Consider the following 12,191-nt stretch of genomic DNA (forward strand, 5'->3'; position numbering starts at 1 on the left):
ACATAGAAACGTCAGTAGAAATACATATCTGTAAGAAAGAAGGCTTATAATTAGATGTTACATTAATTAACTGCAATTTTAGGACTGGAGACATCATTTGGCTTTTATCAACTGTATTATAATGTCCTTTAGTCAGGGATGGGCAAATAACAGTTTTATGAATTTTGACTCTTTCTGCAGCCAGAATTTTAGCAGAATTTAATCTAAATAATATAATAAATTATCTTTGTATGTGTGTGTATAATACAGATATGGAGACCTATACTGAATATACTGAGTATATGTCAGTAACGTAAGCATTGGAGTTTTTTTTCACTCCTTATGATTCATAGTCATTGCATATCTAAATATTTATTATAGTAATATTCTCCCCCTGGGCGGCACGGTGGCACAACAGGTAGTGTCACTGCCACAGAGCTCCAGGGTCCTGGGGTTGTGGGTTTGAGCCCTGCTCTGGGTGATTGTCTGTGAGGAATTTGGGGTGTTCTCCCCGTGTCTGCATGGGTTTCCTTCCAAAAACATATGTTGGTAAGAGGACTGGTGACACAGAAGTACCCGTGTGTGTGAGTGAATATATCACTATAGCTAGCATGCAAAAGACTGGTACCTATTCCAGGGTGTGTTCCCACCTTGTGCCCAGAAAATTCCAGGACCCTGGAGTGGATAAGTGGTTACACACAAGAATAAATGAATACTCCCCCTATACTCTGCAGTAATTTACTGTAGCATATTATGCATTGCACATTTATTTTATCTGGACAGCTTCAGATGGTTTTAGGCAACATATGGTTCCGAACAGTAGAAAAACATTCCTAGCAAAATGCATAGCACCGTTCTTTCACATAAATATCAAGACACTAATGCTCCAAATACCATCATGGATTTACCTGAACATAAAGTGTGTGTCTGACATCTAGTGTTAAAAATGTGGAACAATCACCAAGGTCGTGGACAGGCACAGACCTCAGCAAACTGCTTTTTAGTTTTTAGGCTTCTAAATAGTGATCAGCAAATTTTAAATTAAAACAGGTAATGTCTGGAAAACGTAGGCTTCTGAATATATTTATCTACACTACTACTGGTTACTAATAATAGTAATAATTAAAAAAATAGCTGAAGATTTGATTAACTTTGTGATGTGATGAATATTTGTGTTGGTATTTTACTTCACACACGTTGCTGAAAATCATTCAAAACGTCTTGCATTGTTCTTCAAAACCTGACTGAAATTCTATTGTATGACTTCTCTGAATGTCTTTCAAAACATACATTTTTTATAAGTTAGGTTTACTTAATTGTGGTAAAAAGAGTGTAACGTAATGTTTGATGATTACTCAGATATATCAGGCATTCTCGCTCATTTCCAAAGAATTTTATTACAATACACCTGTTGGGAGACAAACAAACAAACAAACAAACACAAAGATATAATAGCTTCCAAACTGACCTCCAGGGAGTTGAAACAGTTCTACCTTCTTTGATTGCCTGTGGTGTCAGTAATCAGCAATGTTTGCAAAACAGTGTTGATATACAATGAATAAATTCCTGCTGTTGTGGTGTGTATGGAATTTTGCATCTTCTGTATAAATACTCTACTGAAAATATCTGTCACGCCCTTGTCCTGTCAGGTCTGTTTTCCCCGCCATGTGCTCTCTCAGCACATGGCTCTGTTTGGTATTGTCCTTGTCTCTGCCTTTGTTCCGCCTCCTTGTTCATACTCCTCGTTATCTGTTTCAAGTGTGTCTCGTTTGTATGATGTATTTAAATTTCCTTGTGTCATTTCCTTGTATCGGTCATTGTTTTGTTTCGTTCCTATCTCTAGTCATGTTCTTGTCCTAATTCCTAGTCGTGTTGTTTCTCGTTTTGGTTCCTCGTATTGTTTCATCTCTCAGCTGTCACATTTCCTGTTCTAGTCTGCCTCATCTGTTCCTCGCTTCGTGTTTGCCCTCAAGTCTGTTTGTGTTTGTTTTGTTATTTTGTTTAAATACACGTGTGTTGTAGCGTGTGCGTCCGCCTCCGTCAGTCCGACTCAGCGTTCTTGACAATATCAAACCAAACATCGTATTACTTTTTACATGTTTTAGATTGTACCAGGATGTACAGTGCTGCAGCTACTGGATAGCCTTTACTTTTTCTGCCAATTGCTCTTGAACTGGAACTGGTTTTGCTCCTGAAGCTTGAATGGGTTCTGGGGCTGAAGGTGATACTAGTGCTATATCAATGTTGATCTGGAGCATGTGCTGTAGTTGATACTGGTGCTGTAGCTAGTTTTGAAGCGGGAATTTATTTGATACTAGTGCTGTAGCTAGTTTTGAAGCAGCTCCTGTAGTTGATATTGGTGCTGTAGCATGTTCTGGAGTGGGTACTGTAGTTGATATTGGTGCTGTAGCGTGTTCTGGAGCAGGTACTGTAGTCGATACGGTGCTGTAGCTAGTTCTGGAGATGGTACTGTAGTTGATATTGGCGCTGTAGCGTGTTCTGAAGCATGTACTGTAGTCGATACTGGTGCTGTAGCTAGTTCTGGAGATGGCACTGAAGTTGATATGGGTGTTGTAGCTAGTTCTGGAGCAGGTATTGTAGTTGATATTGGTGCTATAGCTAGTTCTGGAGCAGGTACTGTAGTTGATACTGGTGCTGTAGCTAGTTCTGGAGCAGGTACTGTAGTTGATACTAGTGCTGTAGCTAGTTCTGGAGATGGCACTAAAGTCGATATGGGTGCTGTAGCTATTTCTGGAGCAGGTACTGTAGTTGATACTGGTGCTGTAGCTAGTTCTGGAGCGGGTACTGTAGTTGATACTGGTGCTGTAGCTAGTTCTGGAGATGGTACTGTAGTTGATACTGGTAATGTAGCGTGTTCTGGAGAGGGTACTGTAGTTGATACTGGTGCTGTAGCTAGTTCTGGAGATGGCACTGAAGTTGATATGGGTGTTGTAGCTAGTTCTGGAGCAGGTACTGTAGTTGATACTGTTGCTGTAGCTAGTTCTGGAGATGGTACTGTAGTTGATACTGGTAATGTAGCGTGTTCTGGAGCGGGTACTGTAGTTGATACTGGTGCTGTAGCTAGTTCTGGAGATGGTACTGTAGTTGATACTGGTAATGTAGCGTGTTCTGGAGCGGGTACTGTAGTTGATACTGGTGCTGTAGCTAGTTCTGGAGATGGTACTGTAGTTGATACTGGTAATGTAGCGTGTTCTGGAGCAGGTACTGTAGTTGATACTAGTGCTGTAGCTAGTTCTGGCGAGTGTTCTTTAATTGATACTGGTGCTGTAGCTAGTTCTTGAGATGGTACTGAAGTTGATACTGCTGCTGGAGCTTGAACTGTAGTTGAAGCCTGATAAGGTTTCGGAGCTGTTTCTGTAACTGATTCCTCCACCATAGCTGTCTTTTTAGATGTTCCTTTTCATAGGGAATAATAAATATATTGTGAAAATGCAATGCTGCTTGTAAGTTCCACATGAAAGGACATGTTGAGATGATCAGTATAGACAGAAAACTTGTGTTTTTACCTTTCAAGTACTTTCTGTGGAAGCGGTGGCATAACACCAGTCCAAAGAACAGTATGAATCCAATGCAGCCTGTGATCATACCACACAGGAGGAAACTGTAGCTGCCTGAGGTCTGCATTATCTGCAAACAATTTTTTATCCAGTAATAAATAAACTCCCACAAATTTATACATTAAAGATAACAAATGTCCTCACTCTTACCGATCCAACAAGCACCTGCAGGACCATTTCACCCATTCCAGCAGAGGTCACCAAAACTGTGGTGGCACATCCTGAAAAGAGCACACTGATGAGTTTTATATATTTGTACTTGGTGACATACTGATAACACAATACTACTATTTCAATACTTTTAATTTTTAAACAAACTAAAATAAAATTGTTTGTGTAACTTGCTTATATCTGTAGAATTTTGTTTTGATAGTCGTTAATTAAGCTTTAAAACATTTAATATTTCTGTGTGCAGTTCAATACAAATGGGATGTTTAAATCATATGGTTTTTCGATGTTGTAATACCCTCAAAAAGTGGGACATTTAAAAAATGTTAATCTATTAAAATAAAATAAAATAAATCATTCATTCATTATCTGTAAACGTTTATCCAGTTCAGGGTCACGGTGGGTCCAGAGCCTACCTTGAATTTTTGGGCGCAAGGCGGGAATACACCCTGGAGGGTGTGCCAGTCCTTCACAGGGCGTCACCCACACACACAAATTCACACACACACTCACACCTACGGACACTTTTGAGTTGCCAATCCACCTACCAACGTTTTTGGACCATGGGAGAAAACCCACACAGACACGGGGAGAACAAACCAAACTCCTCACAGACAGTCACCCGGAGCAGGACTCAAACCCACAACCTCCAGGTCCCTGGAGCTGTTTGACTGCGACACTACCTGCTGCACCACTGTGCCACCCTTAAATAATAAAACTATTTAGCATTTAAATTATTTTAAATTTTATTAAATAAAAAAAATTTATTAAATAAAATAATTATTTTAAATGATTTCATATATTTATGTGTTTATTCATTCATTCATTCATTGTCTGTAACCACATATCCAGTTCAGGGTCGCCATGTGCCCCAGAACCTGTGCAACACTACCTGTTACACCACCATGCATGCCCATTTATATGTTTAGCACAACATTATTTAGTAATAGAAATTACAAGAAATGGAACTAGAAATAATCCGGAAAAATAGAAAAACAAATGGATGTGTGTGTGGATGTATACCTTGATAGTCCAGAATGTCCTCAGTATATGCAAGCATACATGGGAAAATACTACTGAGAAACAAACCCAGTAAACATGTTCCTACAAACAAGAACATGCTACTGGTGTAGAGAATGAGGAGCAGGAGTACAGTGATAATTACGCCAACCTGAAGAACAAAGCCAGAGAGAGAGAGTGTTTTATTACCACAGTGACTGTGTTGGTACTAATGGAGAGGACCAAACAGAGACAACAGAGACCATTACCAGGCTGATCATGAGTAAATAAACAGGCCTGAGACGATAGGCCAGTGGGATGGACAATAGCCTTCCTCCTGTGATGGCAGCCCAGAAGATGCAGGGCAGGTAGCCGGCTGTTTTGGGATGGAGTGACATTGGAGGTGACACAGCGTAGGTGTATGCGAAACCAGCATAGGCCCCCTACAAGAGTTTCAGTGTGTGTTACAAATTAATCACAGATCTTCTCAGAAAGTCACAGTTTCTCAAATCAAAAATTCTAATCATTGATTCCAGTGTAACTTCTCAGTGAATGTGCAATGATTTCTTGGCTGTTTACAGGACAGTACATGGATGTTTAAAATTAATCTTGTGTCTCTCACACTAAGATCCAGTTTGATGGACACATTCACTGATACACATTTTTACCATATGGTATCTTATATGTATTTTTTTATGAGTTAAATATCACTGTCTGCCCGTCTAGTTTTGTTTTATGTTTTAGGTCCTTGACTAACCCTAGGTCTGCTCCGCTTGCCTATTGTTTTGTTAAGTCTATTGTTAAGTCTATAGTTCCACTGAGATATTATCTTTTTATTGAAATTCATGAATGCACTTTAAAATTTGTTGTTTTTTAGTAAAGCCTATGGTGTGCTTAAGTATTTGTATTAGTGTTGGGCGATATGAGCACAAATCAATATCACGATTAATGTACATTTTACCACAATTATGGTTAATGAACGATTATTTTATTTTTTGTATTTTTGACCCTCTTAGTTCAGTGATGAGGCTTGGGTTATTTTTTCTAATGTCGCTGGGAGCTCGTTCCTCTCTTGTTTTTTGAGCACTGTTTATATTTGGTGTGTGATTGAGCTTTGGTCGCTTTTTTCTCAGTGTTTACATTTGACTCCTTTTTGTTCAGCGTCGTCTGAATACAGTCAGCACAACACATCCAATGCTCTGTTTTTCTTTGGTAGAAGTTGCTCGAGTCGCTTGGTCATCCTCAGTGTTTAGTTTGCTTCCATGTGGCAGAATCATGTGACTACAGCTTGGTAGAGTGGTTTTAAAGGGACAATGTGAACACAGTGGGGACATAATAGAATAAAAATGATCAATATAATTGATATAGATAGGATTAAGTCGATTTGAAGTTCTGAATGTCGATTTCGATTAATTGCCCAGCCCTGGTTTTTAAAAATATATACTTGATTAAGTTTTAAACTAATTGGTATAATATTCATACAATCTACTGCTGGGAAAACCAGTAAACTCACCACAATTCCATCAGTCATGAAGAGGACAATTCCACCCAGAATATGGACTCCAAAGAATGAGGCAGGAAGTTCACGAAGGTTAGCATTCATACAACAGCTGAAGACATCCCCATGGCCTAGAGCAAATAAAGATAAATTAGGTTTAAAGTAAAACACCAAAGGCTCAGGATTTGAAGAATGTTTTCTGTTCTTTCTCTATACCTTTGGAATCATGTTCTGGAAACCCTGCCCTCTCTTGGGTTTGAGTCTCCATGGCAAACTCATCTTTGTCCAGCAAACGTGGAAAGCCATTTGGGCAAAATGGGATCAGCTTCTCACGGTACATCAACACAAACACTGCAATAGGCACTGGGAGCTAAGACAGGAGAGACAGGGTACATGAACTAATCCTACAACAAAAGCAGCAAGTGGAAAATTGCTTGAGATAATAGTCAAGAAAGTAAAACCATTATGTTACAATCTAAGAGAAGCATACAAACACTAAGGAGGTACTTAGTGTCCTGATTTGTGCATTTTCCATTTGAGAAAAGCCACAGGTGGTCCTCCTTTTTATTTCATATCTGTCCAAAGAAAAACATGTCTCTTCATTTTTACTGGATTTTTAGTTTACTATACAATGTATTGGACGGCACGGTGGCGCAGCAGGTAGTCTCACAGTCACACAGCTCCAGGGACCTGGAGGTTGTGGGTTCAAGTCCCACTCTTGTTCACTCTCTGTGAGGAGTTTGCTGGATTTCCTCTGGGGGCTTGGGTGGAAAGAATGAGGTGGACTGGCAACTCAAAAGTGTCCGTAGGTGTGACTGACTGTGTGTGTGTTGCCCGGTGAAGGACTGGCGCCCCCTCCAGGGTGTATTGCGCCCAATGATTCCAGGGAGGCTCTGGACCTGCCACGACTCTGAACTGGATAAGCAGTTACAGATAATGACTGAATGAGTATATAATGTAAACACAGCAGTTGTCCTTCATATTGTGTGAATGTCATGATGAATGGAACAATAGAAATGCTCCAAAATTACTTGAAAGAAAATCTTTTTACATAATTTCCCATTGAAAGTTAAGAGTGTTTTCGTTTCTCCTATAAAGATACTGTTTTTTAGATACATGTTTTTCTTTATACAGCAATGAAATTACAAGGACGAAATGAAGTGTAGTAGTTTGATGAGCACAAGGGTACAACAAAATTATTGACTGTTTGGGGCTTACGGATTTTGTTTTTTAAAAACTTCAGTCATTTTGCAAGAACTATCAGATACACACAAGAAGATTATTATCCTACATTAATAATAGCCATGATCCAGAAGGCATAGGACACAGTGGACTGCTCTGTGATTGGTTCAGGGTGTTGAGAGTAGTTGAGAGGTGTGGGGCTCCTGAAGCCAGCAGCCAGGCTGTGTCTGAAGTGGTGAATCAATCCTGCACTATCCTCTGTGCTGTTGATGCCAGGGCAGTACTCAGATAGGAAGGGGTCTGCTATCAAAGGGCTTACCAGAGCTCCAAGGCCAATGAAGAAGTGCAGTGCCTGCAGAAAGATCATGTTACAGTGTATTTCATTTTATAATTGTTTGTTGCCAGAAACATCTACTTCATACCTTACTAAATTGTGTGCAAACTCAAGCCAACTGTTATATGAGAGAATCCAGGCATTTACTGTCACACACCTGCAGGAAGATTGCAGAGTCTTTCTGATAAAGAGCCACAAGTTGAATGTTTGCAATAGTGTCGATGATGCCCATTGCCAGCCCTGATACTGCCATGGCCACAGATAATAACAGCACATTGTAGCAGAAAGGGATGATGGCAAAAACCAGAGAAATGAGAAGGGATGACAGCAGGAGGGCAGCTAGGGCACTAAACAACCTGGAAAGAAAAAAAGAAGGAAAGACAAAAGTTTAGACATGGCTTAGAAGTTAAAGAGCAATCACTACATTATACTTATTCTTTTCCAAGAATTTACAGTTAATCATTTCCAATCTGCTCAAACATATCTGTGTGGAAGTCATCATCTTGTTGTGGAGTCATCCAACTGCTTTTCTTGTGTGTAATTGGTTACATTACACTGTCAACAGCATTTTCACTGTTTTGTGGCCAGACACAAATCAGATTTTTGGGGTTAATCATTTTAGAAACAGAAAGAGTTCAGTAGAAAGAGAACACTGCGTGACTGTGATTTGCTGCTATGGCAGAAGCTAAATGTTTCACTAGCTACTGCTCTAATCAGCTCAAAATACACAAATATCTCTGAATATCTATTAACAAAGTGGATTCATGGGAAATGCTTGGGATGTTTTAATTCCTAGCTCTATGTAAAGCTAATTGAAGCATGTATTTGCCACATTAAACAAAACATCCATTTGTGTAGTCATAATAAAATAATGAATATGTTTTATAATTACTTTAAAATTCTTCTAGGGATCAGGATTCAAAACTGAACAGGCATGCATGAGATCGATATAATAGTTCTTCATCCCAGTAGAAAAGGAAAGATCAAAAAGGAGAGCAAAAAGGAATGTGTGACAGAATGTAACTATTTTACGTCGCGGAAGGTTGATATCCAAAAAAAATCAAGGTCTTCTTTATCTTAAAACCTAATAATAAATAGCGATAACGAACTGTGGCATAATTGCAATGACACACTCCAGGTTTGTGCTATAATGTGAAATATTGGCACTGGTGTATGTGTAGCACAACAGCAGCTAAAGAGAGGAGAGATGAGAGACCTGACAGCAGTAAAATGGTTGGTCAGTAGAGGCAGGTAAGATTAGATAATAGTATGCATATGTTAAGCTGTATGAAAAAAATAATAATTTAAAGAGATTAAATCCACAGTGGAAGGTTAATCAGTTTTCTACATGAGTTATGTTATAAAATATATAATAAACAGTACAATATTCTTGTTATTACAACTTTTATATGTATAAAAGTGTACATGTATAAAAATAAGATTAAATTTATATGGAGCCATGTCTATAGATATTGATTAAAAAGAGTAATCAATCTCTTCAGCTCTACTCCGCTGCCTCCTTATAAAATAAAATATATAAAACGCTGTCAAATCCTTAACAAAAACTTTTTTTTAAAATCAGTTTTCAACCTATTTTAGTCAGTTATTTCCTTATGTGCACACATTTGTCACAATGTTTACTCATTTTTCTCAACACTGGTTTGTCAGCATGTTACTAAATATACGTGGAGTTCCTGAAATCTTATATAAAAAAATAAAAAACCAGAGGAAGACATTTTCAAGGAAGAACTGTTTAGGATCACCAATGAGAAAACTCACGTCTTCTTGAAGCTGCCACCAATTGAACTGCCTATGAGCAGGCAAAACTGTTGGGAGAAGAACACCCAGGTGATCTCCTGAAGCGTTGAGTTGGTTTGACATTTTAGATCTAGAACAGTAGGCCCGAGGAAGGCTATGCAGAGTCCAAAGCTAAAGAAAACACTCCAATACGTAAGTGTATGCTGGATGTTCTGTTTAAAAAGTGTTGCCAAACGGTCCTCGATAAACATGCTGTCCTCAAAAAATGACTGAATCAAAGTTCTTGTAAGCTCTGGGGTGTCCCTGTTCACAAATGTGCTGATTCAGGGCCTTTTTGACTTGGCTCAAGTTAAGAATGTTAAAAGCAGTGAAATACCATATTTATAGAGGCATACTCCCTCCTCTCAGCTACACGGGGGAAATACATTTTAAGTTAATGCTTGAAAATTTGGACTCGAGTTAGAACTGTCAATGATTTTCAGGGGGAATCACATATCTTGAAATCTGATTTCAGCGGAAACTATTATTTTGTGGTTCAGTATTATCCTGTCTGTGAGGGGTTAATGAGAGTACTAAGCTGATTTTATGTGGACCATTTAGAATAAAAAATAATTGTATTATTTGTGTAAACACTATGCATTAATTGAAAATATCAGTTCTAATAAAAAAAATAATTTAAGTACAATGAAAACATAGCTTTAGTATGATTGCAATATATATATACTGGATAATGGTATCAAATCACATTCTGAACAGCCCTGGTAGATGTATTTTTCTGTTCCATTAATGATCACTCCATTCACTTTGTCTGCGTTGCACCAAGGTTGCTGCTTGTGTTGGTTTTTAAAATCTTCTAAAATCCCACTAATGGGGCATTTAAAGTTGGATGCTTTTCAAACATAATGTGACTTTTCTCTGTCCTTAACTGAGAAAAGGAGTTAAGAAAACCTTTCTCTCCATTTCAGTGCATCCTGGTGAAGAGGACAGAGTAGAGACATGGGAATGATTAGCTTTACACATCCGCAAAATGTTACTTATATAAACCCAAGTGCAGGTTAAGAAATATCTTTTAAGCTCTTCTTGGGATGTAAAACCAGGCCAGTCTGCGAATGCTAGATCATTTTGGAACATGCACTTCTTTTTTGGATTTAGCTACTTTTGCACTTTAAATGAAAGTGGACTTCCTACAACATTAATAGAAGTGCTGTAATAGATGTTGCATAGACATCAGGATTAAGACACACTTAATACTCATTAAACCTGCTGATTTACGCCTTCACAACTTGATATGTGTCCTCTTCATTATTCACTGTTTTACTACAACACACAACGGATTATCTTATCCAGAGCAACTTATGAAATGCTTTCCTTTTATTTATAGGCTGCTTGGTTAATTAATAAATATACTTCCACAAAAATGAATTATTATAAATTATAATAAAAATTAATAATTAGATGTAGTTTTCTTTTTCCATCCCAATGACTCCAAATTGACTCCAGTGTTTTATCTACAATCCCAGCTACTCTGTGAACATGGATTGGAAATGGGTTTATGAATAAATCATCTCCCCTCTACATAGAAAGAGATCTGAGGTGGTCTCAGGAAGTGCTACAGGGTCATGTCCTATATGAGCCCTCTACAGTTGTGTTTTTATTACTGATACTCATTAACAGCTGTAACTCTACTCGTTTCCTCTCCTCACACACAGTAACTTATTGTGAAACAGGTTTATCTAAGAAAGTGTGGGCCAGTGCACCTGTTGGGGTGTACAAAACAAACAAACAAACAAACCTCTGTTTAAGGCATCAGTGGATTGTCATGAGATCTGAAAATCAAATTACGTTTTTATTATTAATGTTTGTGAAACGCTGGCCTGGTAATTGCATTAATGTATTTCTAGTTTAAATGTTTTATAATGTCATTGTTCTAGAGTAATCTTTAGTGTTATAAATGTATAACGTCAGTCATGAAACTTTTTAAATTTTAAAAAGTCTCACTCTCTTATTTAATGGACACGTGAAAAAAAAAAATAGAAAACAAACCTGAAAACCTGAACCCTATGTAAACTAACTATATATTAAATATGATTTGGGTATAAAAATAAAATAGTGTTCAGTAAATGACATCTGTACTAAACACCAATTAATCCTTTCATGAATACGTATTTCAAAATAAATATGCATAACAAAATGATTGCTTATCTGCAAGATCCTTCAGTTACAGTCCTGGATGGCCGGTGTCGAGTATAAGCAGGAATTCTCTAAACTGTGCTGGACTACGGCCCAACAACAATGGATCTGAACCGAACCCTGTTTTAGTGAAATAAATAAGATCTTGGCACTGCTCTCTTAGTAGAATAGTTGACTCAGTTGAACATTTCCTAGATCCAGCCCTGAATGTTTACCTGTTTTCTCTTGTATTGTCTTATTATCAGCTATATCTCACATCTGTTTCATTTTCACTCAAGAAAATGCAAAACTGAACAAAGGATGACAGATCTAGACTTGGGGAAACAAATTTAAAGTGCATTAAAGGAGCAACCTGTTATATATTTACTGTACACAGTCATAAATATCTATGGTGTGTCATCATAGATTAAAGAAACAGGCTAATCTCAAGCACTGGTGTCTCTGAGAGCAGTGCTGAAGCCAGTATATTCTCTTTGAGAAGTGCCCATTCAGGAGCGGAGCTCTA

At 38.0% G+C, this 12,191-nt stretch overlaps 1 protein-coding gene across 1 annotated transcript; it reads right to left on the reverse strand.

Annotated features, from left to right (window-relative positions):
- Positions 1 to 2,305: 2,305 nt before the first annotated feature.
- mfsd4ab (major facilitator superfamily domain containing 4Ab) lies at positions 2,306 to 9,747 on the reverse strand. The gene is made up of 10 exons (XM_066672359.1): positions 9,518 to 9,747; positions 7,896 to 8,094; positions 7,514 to 7,756; positions 6,439 to 6,592; positions 6,238 to 6,353; positions 4,994 to 5,167; positions 4,749 to 4,896; positions 3,708 to 3,778; positions 3,507 to 3,627; positions 2,306 to 3,396 (listed from the first exon to the last, which is right to left on the reverse strand). The coding sequence occupies exons 1-10, from the start codon at positions 9,745 to 9,747 to the stop codon at positions 2,306 to 2,308; spliced, it is 2,547 nt and encodes an 848-aa protein (XP_066528456.1).
- Positions 9,748 to 12,191: the final 2,444 nt, after the last annotated feature.

The sequence above is a fragment of the Hoplias malabaricus genome, chromosome 5 (assembly GCF_029633855.1).
Source record: "Hoplias malabaricus isolate fHopMal1 chromosome 5, fHopMal1.hap1, whole genome shotgun sequence".
NCBI classification, from domain to species: domain Eukaryota; kingdom Metazoa; phylum Chordata; class Actinopteri; order Characiformes; family Erythrinidae; genus Hoplias; species Hoplias malabaricus.

What these genes read in the sequence shown, in the direction of transcription:
- mfsd4ab (XM_066672359.1), bottom strand. Translation starts at nt 9,747, where the DNA reads ATGTTTATCGAGGACCGTTTGGCAACACTTTTTAAACAGAACATCCAG. An exon ending in TCCAGAACATGATTCCAAAG is followed by an intron (nt 6,354 to 6,438) that starts GTATAGAGAAAG and finishes TATTTGCTCTAG; the next exon opens with GCCATGGGGATGTCTTCAGC. An exon ending in ATTTACTCATGATCAGCCTG is followed by an intron (nt 4,897 to 4,993) that starts GTAATGGTCTCT and finishes TTTGTTCTTCAG; the next exon opens with GTTGGCGTAATTATCACTGT.